At 43.8% G+C, this 21354-nt stretch overlaps 1 protein-coding gene across 5 annotated transcripts in view; it reads left to right on the top strand.

Annotated features, from left to right (window-relative positions):
• Positions 1-21354, top strand: part of FMNL2 (formin like 2) — a 376300-nt gene that overhangs the window by 344139 nt on the left and 10807 nt on the right. For all 5 annotated transcript variants that reach the window (XM_055136998.1, XM_055137002.1, XM_055136981.1 and 2 more), the window contains 7 exons: positions 1237-1439; positions 2959-3193; positions 5088-5156; positions 5260-5340; positions 8811-8940; positions 20193-20356; positions 21171-21272. In XM_055136998.1, coding sequence (XP_054992973.1) covers positions 1237-1439; positions 2959-3193; positions 5088-5156; positions 5260-5340; positions 8811-8940; positions 20193-20356; positions 21171-21272 — 984 coding nt within the window. The remainder of the gene's footprint in view (positions 1-1236; positions 1440-2958; positions 3194-5087; positions 5157-5259; positions 5341-8810; positions 8941-20192; positions 20357-21170; positions 21273-21354) is intronic.

Genomic DNA, 21354 nt, shown 5'->3' with positions numbered 1-21354 from the left:
AGAGAAGAAATTGGGGCACAGTTTTGCAAGGCGGTTTAAAAACTACACTTAAAAAGTTATGTTGAAAGACTGGAGAGATAGTACTGGGGTCAAAATACTTGTCTGGCATGTAGCCGATCCAAGTTTGATCCTTTACACTGCTTAAGATCCATTGAGCACAGTTGGGAGGAATTCCTGAGTCAGGAATAAGTCCTGGACCCAGCTGGGTATGTATAGCCCACCCCCTAACTCTCCTCACAAAAGTTAGATTGAAATGAAACTGTTTTAGTGTAGGAGTGATAGTACAGAAGGTGGGGCATTTGCCTTGCATGCAACTGACTGGCAACCCATATTGCCCCTGAGCCCTGCCAGAGTGATACCTTGGCACAAAACTATGTGTAAGCCCTGAGCTTTGCTGGGTGTGGCCCAAAAACCGAATAGAAGAAATGGAAGGAAAGAAGGGGAGAAGGGAGGGAGGAAGGGAGAGAAGGAAGGGAGGGAGGAAGGGAGAGAAGGAAGGAAGGAAGGAAGGAAGGAAGGAAGGAAGGAAGGAAGGAAGGAAGGAAGGAAGGAAGGAAGGAAGGAAGGAAGGAAGGAAGGAAGGAAGGAAGGAAGGAAGGAAGGAAGGAAGGAAGGAAGGAAGGAAGGAAGGAAGGAAGGAAGGAAGGAAGGAAGGAAGGAAGGAAGGAAGGAAGGAAGGAAGGAAGGAAGGAAGGAAGGAAGGAAGGAAGGAAGGAAGGAAACTGGTTTGAGCATCTTCATGAAATGCTGCAAAAAAATTCGTATCTGACATAATCCCTGTTCTTAATTTACAAAAGGGTATAGAAACCCTTTAAGGAACCATAAGAACATAATAGTGCTTACTGGTTTGATGGGTAGTTCCAATCGACAATGCTATCCATGCAGACTGATTATGGAATTGGCTGGTAGGGAGCATCCCTCTACTCAACACTGTCACTCGTTATATGTGAACAAGTCAGACTCTGACACAAATAGGAGGAAGAAAGCAAGGTGTTGGAAAGGCAAGCCTTTAGACACCTAGGAAATTATGCAAATAGTGACTTCCTTATACTGTGCATGTGTGTGTGCGCACATGTGTTTGTGTGTGTGTGGTGTATTGTGTATGTGTATATGTGTGTATGTGTGTATGTATATGCATGGCACTCAGGTGAGGCATGGGCATGAAGTACATTCCTGTACCCTGACTTAATTTTTAAGTATAATCCAATTTACCTCTTTCCTTCCTTTCTACCACAGGATTTAAATGTAGATGAATTTGAGGAAATATTTAAGACAAAAGCCCAAGGTCCTGCCATTGATCTCTCTTCAAGCAAACAGAAGATAACACAGAAGGGACCAAACAAAGTGACTTTACTGGAAGCAAATCGGGCCAAAAATCTTGCCATAACTTTAAGGAAAGCTGGAAAGACTGCCGATGAGATATGTAAAGCTATTCATGTGTAAGTTCAGGGCATTCTGAAAAATTATGTCCTCAGAAATTTAGATAAAAATGAATACCATAAAGTTATGAGATGGTAGATAACAGAAATACTTCAACAGTGAGGCCTGATCTCAGATTAAAGAGGACGCGGGTTTTGATGTCCACACGCCTGTGAATCTGTGACTTCAGGGTCAAAGAAAGCGCTGACATTAAGGAGTTGGGCCAGGAAGACCCCTCAGGAGAGCTGTATCTGATGAGTCATTTATTGTTTCAGAAGAGTAAAAACTGGATTGTGACAGCATTCATTATCTTAATCTGCTTTCTCATACAGTCCGACAGTAATACTAAGCTGATTGGGGTATTGCAGATGCTAAGATAAGGGAGAAAATGTCACTTTCTTCTGGATTATCTGAATTTTATCCAGAATTGCTGAATACAAATTTGATGGCATTTGTGGTATGATGCAGTTCAGTCCCAAATGCAAATAGAATACAGATGCATATTTTAACTCATAGCAAATTAATGTGATCCCTGTTATTCTTTACACTCTCAGGACTTTTTAAACCAAGTTCAGTTCTTTTTTTTTAAATCCCTGAACTGCAAAGAAGAGATTACCACTGCTTGCTTTCCTCTCAGAATCTCTCTTCTTGAGGCCCTGTTCAAGTGTGATAAGGATGTTATTGCATGGTTTTGGAATTAATTGGCCAGAAATTGGTATTTCATACATTTTTATCAGAGATTATTAGGGGAGTAATGGCCCTGAGAACTAATTTGGTCTGATTTCATGTCCTCAGCCTGCTCATAATCTGATTTTGTCTAGTGTCTCATAGAGGCTGTGCATTGATTTCTGCCATTGTCTGATATTGAAACCTAAGACACATTCAGCTAATTTTTATATCTTGTTTATCATGATTATTAAATACATCCTATTATTTTGCCAAACAAAAGTTATCTGAAGAACAAAATAAAGGTTGCAGTAAGGGTCCCGAGCAATAATATAGTAGGTAGGGTGTTTGCCTTGCACACAGATCCTGATACCTGGCATTCTTCTTCGAATGTTTCACCGAAGCCAGAACATCACCGGAGAGCAGGCCATTGGCTCTTACTTTCCTTTCTAAAGAAGAAAAAATGTTCTAGACTTTTGATTTTATTGAAATACTATAGTTAGCAGATTCTATACTATGTGGGCAGTTATAACTTTCATAACTCAGTCAAACTGCACGTTGCTGAGAAACCATGTCCTCGACCCACTGTCCTTAATATCAGATACTTCTGCCTTTGTTTATCTATTCCTCTCATTGTCTACCTTTCAATGGAGGCTTTGGACTATCCTCCGAGCCTGAAAGCTGAGGATGGTGCTTCATTCAGGTCTGATGTTTAGGAAGGTCCTTCCCTGAAGGTGTCCATGCCAAGGAGGTGATGTCTTCACAGTCTAAATGTAACCTTCAGCCACCTATTGACTTGGTGTGTCAGGGGCTGGACCGGAGGAGGTGTGGAAGTTTTGTCTCCAACACTGACATGTCCATGTTTGCCTTCAGATTTGACTTGAAGACGTTGCCTGTAGACTTTGTAGAATGTTTGATGAGGTTCTTGCCAACGGAGAATGAGGTGAAAGTGCTCCGGCTCTATGAGCGGGAAAGGAAGCCCCTGGAGAATTTGTCTGATGAAGACCGGTTCATGATGCAGTTCAGTAAGATTGAGAGGCTCATGCAGAAGATGACCATCATGGCCTTCATTGGCAACTTTGCCGAAAGCATTCAGATGCTGACTCCTGTGAGTGGACTGCCCAGGGAGTTTTCCAGAGATAGAGGACCTTTTTGTTCTTGCATGTTCCTTTAAGTCTCCCTAGAATTGTGCTTAGAGTCATATTTTCTAAAGACACCCACCCAAGAACATTCTCGATTGCATTTTAATTTTGCCCAGTTCATATGGTATGCCCAGTAAAATTGAAAATAGTCTGCTCTCATATTCTATTTTGCCATACTCTTTCAAGAATCCCATTTCTGGTTTCTACCGATGTCCTGAGTTTCATATGACACTGTGATACAGAGGACAGGAAATCCAATTTCACTAGCATGGTCCTCTCCTGACTTCTGTCTGGCTTGCAAGATTAAAAATGTGGCTTTTATTTCTTAAAATGATCCTATATTTGGGAGCAGAAGAGGCAGTACATCAGATTGCCTTGCCTGCAGCTGACCTGGGTTCCACCCCAGCTCCACATACAGTTCTCTGTGCCCCCAGCAGGAGTGCTCCCTGGGGAGAGTGGGGAGTAAGCCCTAACATTGCTGGGTGTGGTCCAACCCTAACTTCATACTTCTTCCCCCTTCCCCCCAAAAAAATTTGTATTTAGAACTGGAAAGACAGTAGAGATGTTAAGGCACTACCTGCATGCATTCAACTGCAGTTTGATTTCTGGCACCACATGCAGTTTCCTGAGCACCACCAGGTGTAGCCAAAAAACAACATTCCCTCACTCCCCCGCCTCCCCCCAAACGATCCCATATCTTTAGGGAGCAGGTTTTTTGGCTTTCATTGGAAGCATTAAATTTGCTATAGAGATTGGGGCTGGGTTTTTTTTGGAAAGTTTTTTACAGTATATATAGAAACAGTATATATAGGAACCATAGTGATGAGAAATAATGAATACCTTTTGTTTCTTTGTGTTATTGTGATGGAGATTTATGAATGCTATAAACCAGTTCTTTCCTGGTTATGTTTTTTGAGTTTTTTTGTTTGTTTGTTTTGTTTTATTTTGAGCGGCCACACTTCATGAACACAGAGGTGGCTCCTTGTGGTTCCTTGGAGTCAAGGACACCTTTGTGAAGAGCAGGCACTCTGGTCCTTTGAGCTGTCTCCCCAACACACCCAGCTCCACTTTTTTTTTTTTTTGGTGGTGGTGCGGGGGATAGAACCTAGGGCACCATACATGCACTGCAAGTCCTCTGTTGCTGAGCTGTATCTACAACCCTGTATCCACCAGGTCTGCTTCTAAATAAGCTCTTGTCAGTTAGCGTTTGAAGTAGTTTAGAACATGTCCTGAGGACTTCTTACAGCTGGCCATATCCCTTGCTGCTTTGTCTTCACTATAAGATTCACTCCATTGTACTTTATTGTGTTGTATTGTATTACATCATTAGAGGTGGTAACAAGGAATGGATATCTTTCAAAATTTATTTTTTATTTTTATAGATGTTTTAGAAGGTATCTCAGTGATCACAGATTTTGTGATGAGCAAGTTCTATTACTGCATGCTTTTAAGAAAAGAGATTTCGAGGCTGGAGAGATAGTACAGTAGGTAGGAAGTTTTCTTGGAGCAGCTGACCCACATTTGAACTCTAGCAGTCCACATATCTCCCCAATCCTGCCAGGAGTGATCCCTGAGTGCACAGTTCAGAGTAAGCTTTGAGCACTACCAGGAGTGCACCCCCCCCAAAAAAAAAGAAAAGAGTTTGCATTTACTGATAGACTTCCCTAACACCTCATGGGACAGCTTAAATAAATTTAAAGAAAATTCTACTTTGGGCAAAATACAATCAGTGTTAAAAGCTTTAAAAAGTCTAGAGTCATGCTTGCTTTCTTCTGTGTTTTCAGTTTGCATTTAGATTTTCCCATTTTTAACCTGTCTTTTTCTCATCCCCTTTTTCTCTTTCCTTGGCCTTGAATCTAGCAACTACACTCAGTTATAGCAGCGTCTGTCTCCATAAAGTCATCCCAAAAACTCAAGAAAATTCTGGAGGCAAGTGAAGTTTTCTTCCACTACCCATCTCAGATTGGTGTCTTCTGCTACGGGGAGGGACAGACCAGTGTGCTGATGGACTTCTCCTTTTCTTTCTTTGCAGATCATCTTGGCTCTTGGGAACTATATGAACAGTAGTAAGCGAGGAGCAGTTTATGGCTTTAAGCTTCAGAGTTTAGATCTGGTGAGTGAACTGAAACAGACAGAAGAGCTGTGTGAGGGTGGCGGCAGCAGGCGCCAGCCCAGCACTGCAGAGAACTGCCCTTGCGTGTGTGTGTGTGTGTGTGTGTGTGTGTGTGTGTGTGTGTGTGTGTGTGTGTTGGGGGGGGGGGTTGTATTTGCCTGCTGCATCCCCCCTGCAGAGCAATTAGTTCATCCAGATTTTCTGGAATACAATCTGCTTGGCTCCAGATCCTTAGAACTTTGAAAAAGCTCAAACCTTTGGACCCAGTATTTCCACCTCTGGGCATTTCATTTGGAACTCTGCATTATGTGCATTATGGGTACTGTGACTAGCTACATTGTACATCACATCTGATGTTTGGGGAAATAGCTAAATTTGCTATGATAATAACCACAGAGAACTTCAATTGTTAGGCTGTGTTGTGAGATTTTCAAAGAAATGGGCAATTTTGTGTTTAGGAAGAAAACAGGGTACAAATTGCATGTACAGTTTGATTTCAATTAAGTAAAATATGATTGGAGGTAGGTTGGAGCCAGAGTGATAGTACAGCAGGTAGGGCGTTTGCCCTGCACACAGACAACCTGGGTTTGCTCTCCGGCAGCCCATATGGTCCCCTGAGCATGACCAGATGTAATCCCCAAGTGTGGAGCCAGGAGTAACTCCTGAGCATCACTACATGTGACCCCCAAACAAAACAAAGACAAAATAAAACAAAAGAATGAAGTAAGTTGACATCTGTTTGTTGTTTCTTTGGGGGACCACACTGGCTTTGCTCAGGAATTATTCCCAGCTTTGTGCTAAGGGTCTGAGTTCTGATGGACTTCTTTTCTTTGCAGAGACCATATGGGATATCATATGGTCTTTATTTAAGTGTTACTTTATTGAAGTAACACTTTTTTTACACTTTTTTTTTCTTTAAGGGACCAATGGGATACAAGGGTTCGAACCCGAGTTGGCATCATGCAAGACAAATACTCTACAATCTGTGCTATTGCTTTGGCTCCAGGTTTAATGTCCAGCAAGGAAATTGAATAGGATTAATGAATTTTTTCCAACCTTGTGATTTTATGTGTTTTCTAAAACTTTTTTCCCCATTTTTTGGGGGGTGTAAAAGAGACTCTGGTTTTCAGTTATATGATTTATATTAACAGAACTAGAGAAGATTCTTCTCCAGGCTGTCCTGGTTCCACCGGAGGGAATTACTAGACTGTGTCTTCAGCCCAGGCAATATTTGTTCATGTGATAAAGATGGTCTAAGACAGAGCAATAGCACAGGACTTAAAACACTCGCCTTGCATGTACCAAATCCTTATTTGGTCCCTGGGACCACATATGGTCCCCAACATGACCAGAAGTGATCCCTGAGCACAGAACCCAGAGTAAGCCCCTGGGTGTGTCCTAAAAACTAAAATAACAACACCAACAATATAAAAATAGTAATAAGAGATAGTCTAGTTTGCCATAGATTCTACCCCCAGGATACCACGCTCTTAAACCCACCAGCTTTGAGATATCAAAGGTTGGGAAATCAAGCTGAGCTGCTGATGTTACTGTAACTGGTACAACTTTTATGGACAAGGTATGGAGGTTACTCAGAAAAATAAGATTAGAAATGCTGTATGATTTTGCTACCCCAATCCTGGGTATATGAAAACACTGACTCAAAGAGATATTTACACACTCTATGTGCCCAGTAAGATTGGACAATGATGTTGTGTGTATGGACACAGTGGAATACTACCTAGCTATAAAAAATGATGAAATCCAGCCATCTGCTACAACATGGGTGGAGCTAGAGGGAATCGAGTTAAGCGAAGTAAGTTAAGAGGAGAAAGACAAATACCACGTGCTTTTCACTTGTGTGAGTGTATGTAGAGAATGCAAGCAAATAAATAAGGTACATGGAAAAAAACCTAAACATGTCGGCTATAAGACCAAATCAGTAGATATTAGAAGGAAGAAAGCAGGAGGGGGGCAGAGCGACAGTACAGTGGTAGGTGTTTGCCTTGGACACAGCCTGCTCCCCTAAGTGCCTCTGAGAGTAGCCCTTGAATATTGCTGGTTGTAACTCACAAACCAAAAAAAAAAATGAAGAAGGGGTTCAGAGCAATAGTACATTGGGTTGGGCATCTGCCTTGCACCACATATGGCCCCCCCGAGCCCACCAGGAGTGAGTCCTGAGCACGGAGCCAAGAGTGAACCCTGAGCAGTGTGGAGTGTGACCTGAAAAACCACAAATCAGTAATTAGCCAGAAGTAAGAAGGAAGCAAGTTCACTGACTAAAAGGGGTCAGTTGTATGAAGTTACAGAATTGGACTTTTAGAGAGAAGCGGCAGGCATTCTGGTGAGCAACGCGGCCCGGACAATGCTCCGGACCCGAATCGGGGCCAGCAACACCGGGGGGCCGGAAGGAGGAGGTGCCGCCAGCACACCTTCTCCAGATGGAGCCCTGGCGACACTGAGCAGCAACTAACACGGCTCCAGGATTTGGGACTGGGGCACATCCGAGCCGCGCGGCCACTAATGCGGCCGCGCGACTTTTTCTAAAACCTGAAAACATACAATCTTTTAATGGAAAACTAATTATCAAATGCCTCCTTATTAGGGTTATCTTGTTTGGGGATATAACTCCCACAACAATAGTGAGTTTTGTGTTGAAATATGGAACGTAATCAAGGTGAAGAGAAAATGAAGTGAAATTCATCAGTTATACAGTTGGGGTGGGGGGTGGGGGGTATACCGGGGACTTTGGTGGTGGAATATGGGCACTGGTGAAGGGATGGTGTTTGAATACAGTATAACTGAGACATAAACCTGAGAACTTTGTAACTTTCCACATGGGGATAAAATTTAAAAAAAAAACATAAAAATAAATAAATAAATAAATAAAAAGAATTGGACTTTTAGTGGAGAACCTTGTTTATACAGGTGATTTGCAATGATGTAGACCCAAAACTTTTGTCCTATTATGTGTTATTTCAATAAATAGCAAACCTTCTTGTGTGCACGTTTGCAGGCATGTGTGCACCCACACACAAACACACATGCAGGGGTTTGGTGTACAGGCACCCTGGAGGCAAGGCCGAGGCACATCGAGAACTCCTGTGTTCACTGTTCTGCACCACGCCCCCAGCTGCTCTGTGGCCTTGGGGGAGGCTGAAGCTAGACTCCCCATGCTTCCCGAGAGGGGAGGAGAGCTGGTTGAGTGAAAGAACTTAATGTCAGTATGGATGTGTGCACAGTTCCCGAGTCATCTCGGCAGGATGCCCCGAGCTCAGCTACTCCTGGCTTTGAAATCCCACAGCTGGATCATAGAAGGACGAACCCAACCTGGACTGTCCTGTGAAGATCTTTTGTCTCTTCTTTGGTCCCTGCCCTCTGAGTTGCCCCTGGAGGCTGAGGTGGACGCGTCCTGTGCTGGGTAGCTCTCTCACTGACCTCCGTGCTAACCCATGTCTCTTTTGTTTCAGCTTTTGGATACGAAGTCGACAGACCGAAAGCAAACGCTGTTGCACTACATATCGAATGTTGTCAAGGAAAAGTACCACCAAGTGTCCCTGTTTTATAATGAGCTTCATTATGTGGAAAAGGCTGCTGCAGGTACTTGATCTCAGCTCTGAATGTTCCCTGGGGTGGCATGAATGGCCTGTCAGCGAGGGGCACACGCACTTTAGAACCTTTTTATAAAGGCAGGGCCAGGCCTCCGATTGTGGCTCAGTGATGAAACCCAAGCCTTGCATGCACGAGGTGCTGGATTCAGAGTGCTGTGCCAGAGTGTACAGAGAGATGCCATGACAAAAGGCCAGGCCAGCATGCAGGCTCTGCACTAGAACACATGGACTGCGATGAGTGTAGCTGGCTCCAGGCTGCAGTACTGAGCCTGGTTATGAAGGTGATCTCACTGTTAAGGTCCAGGCCATGGGCAGAAGCATCGCGTTTGTCTTGCAGCAGTACTGAGCATAGCTGTGGAGGGGATTTCGCTGTAAAGATCCAGGCTGCGTACCGAGTATAATTTCTAGGCCCGGTCAATTTGTAACCTTCATTGTCACTTCCAAGGAATTTACACCTGTAACTTAAGGATGGGGGAATAATTGGCAGAAGGTGTCTCCCAAGGCCTGGGAGTTTGGAGATCATGTCAGAATTCTACCCCTCTCTCCCACAGAAATGTAGGGCCAGTATTCAATATTTTATCTTTAGAGGACCCAGATCCAGAACCCAATACACTGATGGTTTCTGTCCTCCTCCCACTTCATGGCATTTCCCAAACCAGGTGGCCTCCAGTTTGAAGGGGTCGTCCAGGAGGAAGATTTAGTGTTCAGGAAATGGGTGGGAAACACTGAGTTCAAAGCTGATGATGTTCTCACAGTGGGTTTCTCAGAGCTCTTTCTCTGGGGTTGGTCTGGTCTTCCAGGACACAGATGTCACCAGGGACTTTGAGGTCAATTTATCAGGGAAAAGGTATGAGGGATGGCAGGAAGCATTCTGGTGTTTCTCGCAGACTGAGAGAGAACCACCAGACTGTGATGGAGAACAGACCCTCCCTGAGCCAAAGGAAAGGGGAAGAGGGAAGGGAACAGGGAAGGGCCAAAGCAGAGGTTCCAGCATGGTCCTAAGAAGCTTTGCGCAAGGCCACCCGGGCATCATTGAGCCTAAGTCCTCTCTGAGAAAGAGCCCAGCGTTGCCTGGGCCAGCCTGCTTAGAGACCTGCCGTGCTAATCAGAGGCTGGGAGAGGCTGGGGATTTGAGAATCACTTATCAGCCCGAGAGATAGTTCAGTTAGTGCCCCATTGCAGAGGTAGACGACAGTCATATTTTTCCACAGTTGTTTCTACACTAACATGCCTTCCCAAAGGAGGCTTTGGGGGTCTAATTTAGAGCCATAGCATTTGTCTTGCATGAGACCAACCTGGTTTTGATCCCCAATACCACATATGCCCCCCTCCCTGGCGGGAGCAAGCCTTGAGCACCGAGCACAAGGTGGGTGTGGCCCCAAACAGAACAAGCCAAAGTGCCTAGTCTCTGGGCTTCGTGTACCAACGCTCCTTGGCTTTTTAAATCCTGTCACCATCGTTGGAATGACGAGAAAGAAAATCTGAGACTGATCCCAGGAACTCTGGACTGAAAATGGTCTGTGCCTGTTCTCCTTTGCCCAACGTGGCCGGCGACAGGGTGCTGCCATATGTATTTTCCCACGACAGTCATCACTGATTCCAAGAGTTGGGTTGTGCTAGGCACTGATATCCCCAGGTGTCCTGGAGCACGTGGACATTTTCACAAGTTCAGTGCCTGGCCCACAGCCCCATGGGGAGAAAGAGCTAGGAGCAGGCCAGAACCCAGGTTCTATTACAGTTATCATCCAGGCTACCATGTCCTCTCAGTGGAGTCTGAGGTTGGAGAAGGAACATTGGCACATTCATGTTGGATTGTTTTGAATCTGTGGTTCTCAGCTGGAGCTAAAACTGAGTAGCAGAGATGTTTCTTAGCAGTTCATTTTCCTGTACACAGTCTGTGAGGGCAAGATTGGTCTGACTTCCTCAGACACATTCAAGGCTGCTACTTCTGCCCTCTGGGAAGTACCTGTTTATTTTTAGCAGAGGGTGGTTGAGTTCTGGGGCCACACCTGGAGTTCCTCAGGGGCTATTCCCAGCTCTATGCTTAGGAGTCACTGTTGTGGATGCTTACGGGACCATATGTGGTGCTAGGGATGGAGCCAGGGTTGGCCTCATGCAAGGCAGTGGATTAACTCCTGACCAAATCTGTCTTTTTTTTTCTCCCTCTTCTGCTTTGTTCATTGTAAAATCACTATTGTCATGTCCTTTGCAGTTGTGTAGTTACTGGTATTATTGTTTCTAGTTTGGGGCCACACACAGCGGTGCTCAGGGGTCACTCCCATGGGGCGTGGGGGACCGTATGCAGTGCTGGGATTGGATTGCATGCACGACAAGCCCCTTAATTTCTGTACTGTCAGGTCCTCATCAAGTTTTGTTTATCTTCACAATTCTCTTGGCTCCAATAAATTAATGGTGGAGTAAGTCAGTGAGTGAACAAATGATTGAGCAAGTGAACAGGTGGGGTGGGGCAGACACTGAAATAGGTGCTGCTAGAGACCACGTTCTCTGGAAGTGTCATTTGAAGTGATCAGTGATGGGTCGGAGAAGCAGGGCAAGGGGCAGGGAGCTTGCCTTGTATGTGATTGACCCAGGTTGAACCCTTTCACCCCATGTGGTCCACCGAAACCCCTCCGGGAGTGATCCCTGAGTTCAGAACCAGGAGAAAGGCCTGAGTACCAGTGGGTGTGGCCTCAATTCCTCCCCCCTCCACCCCCCTAGGGAAATCAGTGGGGGTGCTGGAGGGGCGGCCGAAGTCTCTCTGACTGAGCTGCTTTCTCTGTGTGCTCTCTGAAGCCAGGAAGCCCATATGGGTGCTTGACACTTTAGTTCCTTAGTTTCTGTGTTTATTCTCTAACTTTCAGGGGCTAAGGTTGCAAGAATTGTGGAAGCAATGCTGTGCTGTTGCATGCTAATCCCGTCCTTTGCAGAACTCCAGTGGGAGGAGGCGATGCTGGGGGGTGGACAGGCTGGGAGTTCCTGGGTCCTAGTCAACTTCCTTTTGATTTTTTGAGTCACCTTGACCTACATGTGATCAAAACTTTCATGTTTGAGTTTCAGTCATACAATGATCGAATACCCATCCCTCCACCAGTGTATATTCCTGCCCCCTCATGCCATCCCACCCATCACCCTGCTTCTTTGGCAGACAGTTTCCCTCTTACTCTCTCTGCTTTGGGGCATTATGGTTTGCAGTGCAGATACTGAGAGGCCATCAGGTCCGGTCCCTTATCTACTTTCAGCACACATCTCCCATCCCAACCAATCCGTCATCATTGACTTAGTGATCCCTTCTCTATCCCAGCTGTCTTCTCCCCCAGCTCATAAGGCTGGCTTCTGACCATGGAGCAATCTTCCTGGCCCTTGTCTCTACTGTCCTTGGGTGTTAGTCTCATATTACAATATTTTATATTCCACAAATGAGTGCAGTCCTTCTATGTCTGTCGCTCTCTTTCTGACTCATTTCACTTAGCATGATACTTTCCATGACCATCCACTTATAAGCAAGTTTCATGTGCTAGTCAACTTTTAAGGTAGAGTGTGATTTAACACAAAGCCGTCCAACATTGTGGAAACCAATAAACTGCTGCTCCCTGCAGGAGAAACGCAGAAATGCGATGGTTTAAAAAGTATTCCATCTTTGTTTTGCTTTGTTTTGTTTGCTTTTCTTTAAAAAAATTTTTTTTAGAGAATCACTGTGATGTACAGTTACAAACTTATGAACTTTTGTGTTTGCATTTCACTCATACAGTGATTGTTTACCCATCCCCCTACCAGTGCCCTGCCACAGGGGCAGGGTCCAGTGGTGGGGGATGGGGTGGGGGTGGTGAGAGGGATAGTGGGATCATTGTTTGCTTTTTTGGGCCATGCTCCTTGATACTAAGGGGTTACTCCTGGCTCTGCACTCATGAATTGCTCCTAGCAGTGCTCAGGGAGACCATATGGGATACTGAGTATTGAGTCTGGGTCAGCTGCATGCAGGGCAGTCATCCTACCCACTGTACTATCGCTCCAGCTCCAGTGTTCCATCTTTGAGGGGCTGGAGATATAGATGATCTCCAGTACCCCAGATGGTTCCCTGACCACTACCATAAGTAATTGCTTAGTGTAAAGCCAGGAGTAACTCCTGAGCATAGCTGAGTATGGCTCAATGCGCCCCCCCACCCCATTACACACACACACACACACACACACACACACACACACACACACACACACACACACACACAGTGTTCCAGCTTAAGTCTCTCACTGCAAGGGAACTTATGAGCCTCCAGGCCAACCAGCACGCTCTCATCTCCTGTAAGAAAATTAGAATAGCTAAGGATGCACAGAATTTGGAGTCTTTGTCATGTAAACTCCTTTTCTGCCATGTCCTTGCTGTCTCTCCTTGCAAACACCTATGTCTTGTCACAGCCTTTTTATGCTGCTTTTCTTCGTTGGCGCATAGGCTAATGGCTCCGGTGAAATAATGCTCATACAGAATTGCATGTGATGCTTGAGGATGAGCACTTAGTAAATTATTCCTAGTAAAGGAATGTTGTGTGCTAAATTCAAACACTTTCTTTAAAAAAAAAAAACCTATTTTATAGAATCACTGTGAGATAGGCCCTTACAAAGCTGTTTATGATTAGGTTTCAGTCATACAGTGTTCCAACACCCATCTCTCCACTAGTGTACATTTCCCAGCACCAGTGTCCTCAGATTCCCTCCTATCACCCTCACCCCCCACCTCCTGCCTCCCTCCCCCCCTCTCTGGACATTGTGGTTTGCATACAGATGCTGAAAGGTTGTCATGTATATTCCTTTACCTACTTTTAACACTCAGTTCTTGTCCAGCAGGATCATTCCCAGCCATTATTGTCACACTGGTCTCTTCTCTGTCTAACCTACTCTGTGCCCCACCACACACTTGTGACTTGTGGTAGATTCCAACCTTTGACCAGTCCGCTTAGCCTTTGTTTTCCCTGGCCTTGGATATTAGTCTTCTACTATCTACTTTTTATATACCACAAATGAGTGCAGTCATATTCTCTCTTTCTGCTTCATTTCATTTCACTCAACATGATACTCATCATGTCCATCCACTTATAAGCAGATTTTATGACTTCACCTTTCCTAACCACTGCATAGTATTCCATCGTGTAGATGTACCATAGTTTCTTTATCCATTTGTCTGTTTTCAGGCACTCAGATTCTGGCTATTGGGAATACTGCTACAATGAACACAGGAGCAGATGTGCTTTTTGCTGCATGTTTTGGGCCCCCAGGGTGTATTTCCAGAAGTGGTATTACTGAGTCAAATGGAGCTTAATTTCTTGTTTTTTGAAGAACATCCTTTTTGTTTTCCAAAAAGACTGGACCAATTGGCATTCCCCACCAACAGTGAAGGAGAGTCCCTTTCTCCCTGTACCCACTCCAACACTGGTTGTTCTTTTTCTTTTTGATGTGGGCCAGTCTTTGTGGAGTGAGATGATATCTCATTGTTGTTTTGATTTGCATCTCCATGATGATTGGGATTAAGAGCAATATTTCATGTGCCTTTCAGCCATTCACAATTCTTCTTTGACAAAGTTTCTTCTCCCCATTTTTTGATGGGGTTAGATTTTTTTCTTTCTTGTGAAGTTTTACCAGTGCCTTATATATCTTTGATATTAACCCTTTATCAGAAAGGTATTGTATGAATAAGCATTCCCATTCTGTTTTTGTATCCTGGTCACTGTTTCTTTTCAGGTGCAAAAGCTTCTTAGTTTAAGATAGTCTCATTTGTTTATCTTTGCTTTCACTTGCTTGGTCAGTGGCATTTCATATCTGAATAACTTTGAATATACTTTAGCTTAGTATCATGGATGGTTTTGCCAACCTTTGATGTACCTTGTGGATTCTGGTCTTTAATCCATTTTGATCTGACTTCTGTGCATGGTGTTAGGTAGAGGTCTGAGCCTTTTTTTTTTTTAGCATGTAGCTATCCAGTTTTGCCAGCACCATTTGTGAAAGAGGCTTTCCTTGCTTCATGTTTCTTGCTTCTTTATAGAAAATTAAATAATCATATATTTGAGTGTGTGTCAGGATATTCAACTCTATTCCATTGATCTGTGGATCTGTCTTTATTCCAATACCATGCTGTTTTAATTACTACCGCTTTGTAATACAATTTAAAGTTGGGGAAGGTGATGCCTCCTATCTTCTTTTTTCCAATGATTGCTTTAGCTATTGCTCCAACCACGTTGGGTAGGGCGTTTGCCTTGCACACAGCCAACCCAGGTTCTATTGCTCTGTCCCTCTTAGAAAGCCCAGTAAGCTATCGAGAGTATCTCGCCCGTACAGCAGAGCCTAGCAAGCTACCTGTGGCGTATTCAGTATGTCAAAATCAGTAACAACAATTCTCACAAAGAAGATGTTACTGGTGCCTCCTCAAGCAAATTGATGAACAATGTGATGACCATGCTACAGTGCTTTAGCTATTCGTGGGGTCATTGTTTCATATGAATTTCAAAATTCATTGTTTCATATGAATTTCAGGAGTGCTTGATCTATTTCTTTGAAAAATGTCCTGGGGACATGCTTTGGAGAATATTGCCATTTTGACAGTGTTAATTCTCCCAATCCATGAGCAGGGGATGTGTCTCCATTTCCTTATGTTCTTTTATTTTTTTGAAGTAGCATTTTGTAGTTTTCTTTGTATAAGTCTTTTACCACCTTAGTTAAGCTGATTCCGAGATACTTGATTTTCTGAGGCACGATTGTGAAATGAGATTATTTTTTTAAATATTACTTTTTTCTCTTTCATTATTTGCATATAGTAATGCCATGGGCATTTGGATATTGATTTTGTAACCTGCCACTTTACTATGCAGATCTATAATTTCTAGGAACTTTTTAGTAGAAGCTTTAGGGTTCTCTAAGTATGTCATCTACAAATAGTGAGAGCTTGACTTTTTCCTTTCCTATCTGGATGCTCTTAATATCTTTTCTTCCCTAACTGTTATGGCAAGTACTTCCAGTACACCATATTGAATAGAAATGGCGAGACTGGGCATCCTTGTCTTTTTCCTGATCTTAAGGGGAAGACTTCTACCTTCCCCCCATTGAGAATAATGCTTGCTATGGGCTTGTGGTATATGGCTTTGACTATATTGAGGAAAGTTCCTTGAATGCCCATTTTGTTGAGAGTTTTTGTCATAAATGGGTCCTGGATCTTGTCAAATGCTTTTTCTGTGTCTATTGATATGATCATGTGGTTTTTATCTTTTGTTTCATTGATATGATGAATTCTATTCATTGTTTTGAGAATGTTGAGCCATTCTTCCATCCCAGAATGAATCCCACTTGGTCATGGTGTATGATCTTTTTGATGAGTCATTGGATTGTATTTTGTTGAAGATCTTTGGTTCTGTATTGTATCAGCCTGTGATTTTCTTTTTTTTTTGATATGAGTTAATAATTTTATTTTATTTAATATTTTTATCTTGGGCTTTTAGGGTCATACCTAGCAATGTTCAGGGGTTACTTCTGGCACTGCACTCAGGAATTATTTCTGGCATTGCTCAGGAAACCATATGGGATGCTGGGGATCGAATCCAGGTCAGCCACATGCAAGGCAAATGCTCTACCTGCTGTACTATCGCTCCAGACCCAGAGTTAATAATTTTTTTTGTCCCTTTTATTTTATTTATTTATTTATTTATTTTTTTAAGAAATATTTTATTGAACCACCGTGAAAAAAAGAAAAAAAATACAAAGCTTTCAGGTTTAAGTCACAGTCAAATACTGATTAACCCCCCATCCCTTCACCAGTGCACCCGTTCCACCACCAAGAACCCCAATACACCCCCCTAGCACCGCCCCCCCCATCTAAGTAGCTAATGATATTCCCATTATTCTCTATATACCTTGAGTACATTCCATATTTCCATACAGAACTCACTATTATTGATTGGAAATTTTCCCCAACAATCAGGCCTGCTGAATAGGCATCATCTAATAATTTCTCTTCATTGCTGAGAGTGAAGACTTTGAGTCCACGCGGCCACTATTGCGGCCGTGTGGTTTTCGGTTTCTAATATTTTAGCTCAGTTCACAGTCAAAATGCATGGCTGTAAGAATCCGCTCCGGTGCCAAAATGGGTTAGGAGACCTCAGGATCACAGTCTATAGGCGTGGAGGGTCTGCTTCTCGTGCTGCGGCTCCGGTTCATCTCTAGGCGGAAGGCGCGCCGGGAACGCCCCCCGCAAGACCACCTACAGGATATGTCACTAAAGAAAGTCCTACCTCCTGGTTGAGGGGTCTTAGAGGGTGGCTCTCACCACGTGGCTGCTGCTGCTGCCACCATTTTTGCTCAGAAAAATGGGGTGGAGAGGGAAAATCCCTCCCCGGGCTGCACGAGGTTGTAGCTCAGTTCACAGTCAAAATGCATGGCTGCAAGAAGCCGCTCTGGTGCCACAATGGGTTAGGAGACCTCAGGATCACAGTCTATAGGCGCGGAGGGTCTGCTTCTCGTGCCGCGGCTCCAGTTCCAGCCTATGATTTTCTATTCTTGTGGTATCTCTGTCTGCTTTTGGTGTCAGGGTGATAGGTGCCTCTTAGAAACTGGGAGTGTTTCTGTTTCTTCAATTCCCTGGAAAAACTTGAAAAGGATGGCAGTAGATCCTATTTAAAGGTTTTGACATCTGCACTTATATGTTCTGGAAACAACCCGAGTGCCAGAGAACAGATGGCTGGTTAAAGAAACGATGTTACATCTACACAATGAAATACTATGCAGCTGTTAGGAAAGATGAAGTGATCAAATTTGCTTATAAGTGGATAGACATGGAGAGTATCATACTAAGTGAAATGAATCAGAAAGATAGGGATAGACATAGAATGACTGCACTTATTTGTAGGATATAAAATAACATAATATGAGACTGACACCCAAGGACAATAGAGACAAGGGCCAGGAAGATTGCTCTATGGTTGAAAGTTTGCATTATGAGCTAAGGAAGAAGGCAGCTGGGATAGAGAAAGGATCACTAAGTTAATGATGAGGGATTGGTCTATATGGGAGATGTGTGCTGAAAGTAGGTAAATGATCAAACATGATGGCCTTTTATTATCTGTATTGCAAACGGTAAGTAAGTAGAGAGAGTAAGAGGGGAAATTGTCTGCCACAGAAGCAGGGGGAGGGGTAGGACAGGGGTCGGGTGGAAGAGATACTGGGGACATCAGTGATGGGAAATATACACTGGTGGAGGGATGGGTGTTCAATCATTGTTCAATCATTGTATGACTGAAACTTAATCATGAAACTTAATCATGAAAGTTTTGTAACTGTATCTCACAGTGAGTCAATAAAATTTTTTTTAAACTATTAAAATATTTTTTTAAACTATTAAAATAAAAAAATAAAGGTTTGGAAGATCTCACTAATGAATTCTTCTTCACCTGTCTTTAGTTTTGGGAAGATTTTTGATTACTGTTTCAATTTCCTCAATAGTTATAGGTCTTTTCAGTATTCCAGGTCTTCTTGATTTAGTCTTGGGAGGTTAAAGGACTCCAGGAATTTACCCAATTTCTTCTAGGTTATCTTGCTTTGTGGCATACAGGTTCTCAAAGTAATATCTCTCATGATCTTTTGGATTTTTGTGGTTTCTATTGTGATGTCTCCATTTTCATTTCTGATGGTTTATTAGGGCTCTCTCTCTCTCTCTGTCTCTTTCTCTGTCTCTCTCTCTGTCTTTCTCTCTGTCTCTCTCTTTGTGAGTTTTGCTACTAGTTTATCAATTTCTGTTTACTTTTTTTCAAATAACCAGCTCTTGGTTTCATGGGTATTTTTGATTGGTTTTTGGGATTCCAGCTCACTGATACCTGCTCTAAGTTTTATTATTTCTTACCTCCTGCTTGGTTAGGGCTCCTTTTGTTGGTCATTTTCTAAGATATTAAAATGTGAAGTCAAGTTATTCATGTGGTTCCTTTCTTCCTTCTTGTTGAACACTTGCAGAGATATAAACTTTCCCCTTAATATTGCTTTAGCTGTATCCCATAAGTTCTGTTAGCTCATGTCCTCATTCTCATTGTTTCCAGAATCTTCTGATTTCTTCTTTGATTTCTTCTCTAACCCACTGGCTGTTCAGCAGTAAGCTATTTAATTTCCAGGTGTTTTATTTGATTCTCCATTTCTGTGTGTGATTAACTTCTATTTTCAGTTTATCATGGTCTGAAATGATAATTGATACGAATTCTATCTTCTTGATTTTATTGAGGTATGTTTTGTGGCCCAGCACATGTCTATCTTGGAAAATGTTACATATGCATTGGAGAAGAATGTGCATATGGCTTTTAGGAGATGAAAAGCCCTATACTATTTACTAGCCTTCTCTTTTCATTTCTTCCTCCAGAGCCAGTATTTCCTTGCTGAGTTTCAGTCTCATTGATCTTTCAAGAGGTGAAAAGGACTACTATTGTGTTGCTATCAAGGTTCTCTTTGAGGTCTATTAACATTTGTTTTAAGTATTTTGCTGGTCTTTCATTGGGTGCATATATGTGTAGGAGTGTAATTTCTTCTTGATATACATATCCCTTGATTATTAAGAAACAGCCTTCACTGTCCCTTCTAACTTTTTTCAGCCTGAAACCTATGTTGTTGGATACTAATATGGCCACCTGGCTTTTTTTGAGTTATTTGCTTGAAGAATTGTTTTCCAGACTTTGACTTTGAGTCTATGTTTGCTCCAGCTGTTCAGATGTGTTTCTGGTAAGCAGCAGAGTGTTGGATTTAGTTTCTTAATCCATTTTGCCCCTCTACACCTCCCAATTAGTGTGTTTAGACCATAGACCATTGACGTTGAGAGCGAGATTGTGTTTTAGGGTGAAGCTCCCCAGTAATGTCAGGGACTTGGGAGGCATCTCCAGCTATCCTAGGCCCGTGGTGCAACCTGATGGTTGAGTGCTCAGGGGCCACCCAGCCTGGTGATCAAACCCAGGGCCTTGTGCATGCAAACCTGTGCTCCAGCCCGATGCGATGTCCCCTAAGTCTTGCTATGATATTTTGGAGGAGTGGGAGTGGTGGAGATGGGAAGGGGTTGGGCTGCACTCAGCAGTGCTCAGGGGTTATTTCTGTCTCTACTCAGAGCACTCCTGGCTGTGCTCAGGGCACCATAACTGGTGCCAAAATTGAACCAGGTTTGGTGGTATGCAAGGCCAGGGCCTTGAGACCTGTCCCTTGGGGATTGGTTTTCACGGCGACATGCTATTTCTCTTTCAGTCTCCCTTGAGAATGTTCTGCTGGATGTCAAGGAGCTCCAGCGGGGCCTGGACCTGACCAAAAGGGAGTATACCATGCACGACCACAACACGCTGCTGAAGGAGTTCATCCTCAACAACGAGGGGAAGCTGAAGAAGCTGCAGGATGACGCCAGGATAGCCCAGGTCTGTGGCCTTGGCCGTTCCCGGTGAAGCAATTAGGTCACTAAGGCACCTGCCTCACTTGCCAGAGAGATTTCTTATGTAGTCATGATAAGTCACTGAAGGATCTTTCTGACTATTGTACCGGGCACTGCCCCTGCCCTGCTCATCTTATGGCTCTGATTTGGGGTCTTCACTCTCTTCTTTCAAATCCTCTCCACCCTACCCAACTTTCCCCGTGAGTCCTATCTTGGATTCAGCCGATGTGTCAGGCCTGGACTCCACATTCTTCTGTCTTAGCTTTGGACCTGTAGCATTTGATGTCGGAATAGCAGACAGCCCTGAATTTGAGAGCGCCACGCTGGAGGGATAGCCAGGAGCTTGCACAGGTATCACAGAATGTGGCACCTTAGAGACGCAGACATAGGGCCATGGCCGCAGCTGGCTGCCCATGAGTCAGTCACTGAAGAACCTGGACACTCGAGTCCCATGGTGGGATCTTACAAAGAGCATCATCGATGCAACTAGTGAGATTCGGAGTCTGAGGCCTTCTTAGATCATTTCTACCCTTGTGGGATCAGATGCTTTCTGCCTTGGTATTCCAGAACACTTGGATAGTTCTTCTTGTGTGAGTGTGTGTGTGTGTGTGTGTGTGTGTGTGTGTGTGTGTGTGTGTAGTACACATCAGGACATTGAGGCTGTTGAGTCTGGAGGTGGAGAGAGAGAAGAGAGAGTGTTCGGAGCTGCCATAGCCACTGGATTGCCGCTCTTCCCCAGAGCAGCAGGCTCCCGGCTCCATGGAATGCAGGACATTCGGTGGAAACGTGCTTCTTTGCAGGATGCCTTTGATGACGTTGTGAAGTATTTTGGAGAAAACCCCAAGACCACACCCCCATCTGTCTTCTTTCCTGTCTTCGTGCGGTTTGTGAAAGCCTATAAGGTAAGCAGCCATGTAGCATCCTGGAACGCCTTCGTGGGCTTGAGGTCTCTGGCAGGTGTTCGCGTCTTCCTGGCCCTGGTGT

The sequence above is a fragment of the Sorex araneus genome, chromosome 1 (genome assembly GCF_027595985.1).
Source record: "Sorex araneus isolate mSorAra2 chromosome 1, mSorAra2.pri, whole genome shotgun sequence".
Taxonomy (NCBI): domain Eukaryota; kingdom Metazoa; phylum Chordata; class Mammalia; order Eulipotyphla; family Soricidae; genus Sorex; species Sorex araneus.
Note: the sequence above shows the minus strand (reverse complement) of the source record. Positions and strands in the feature narration are given on the sequence as shown.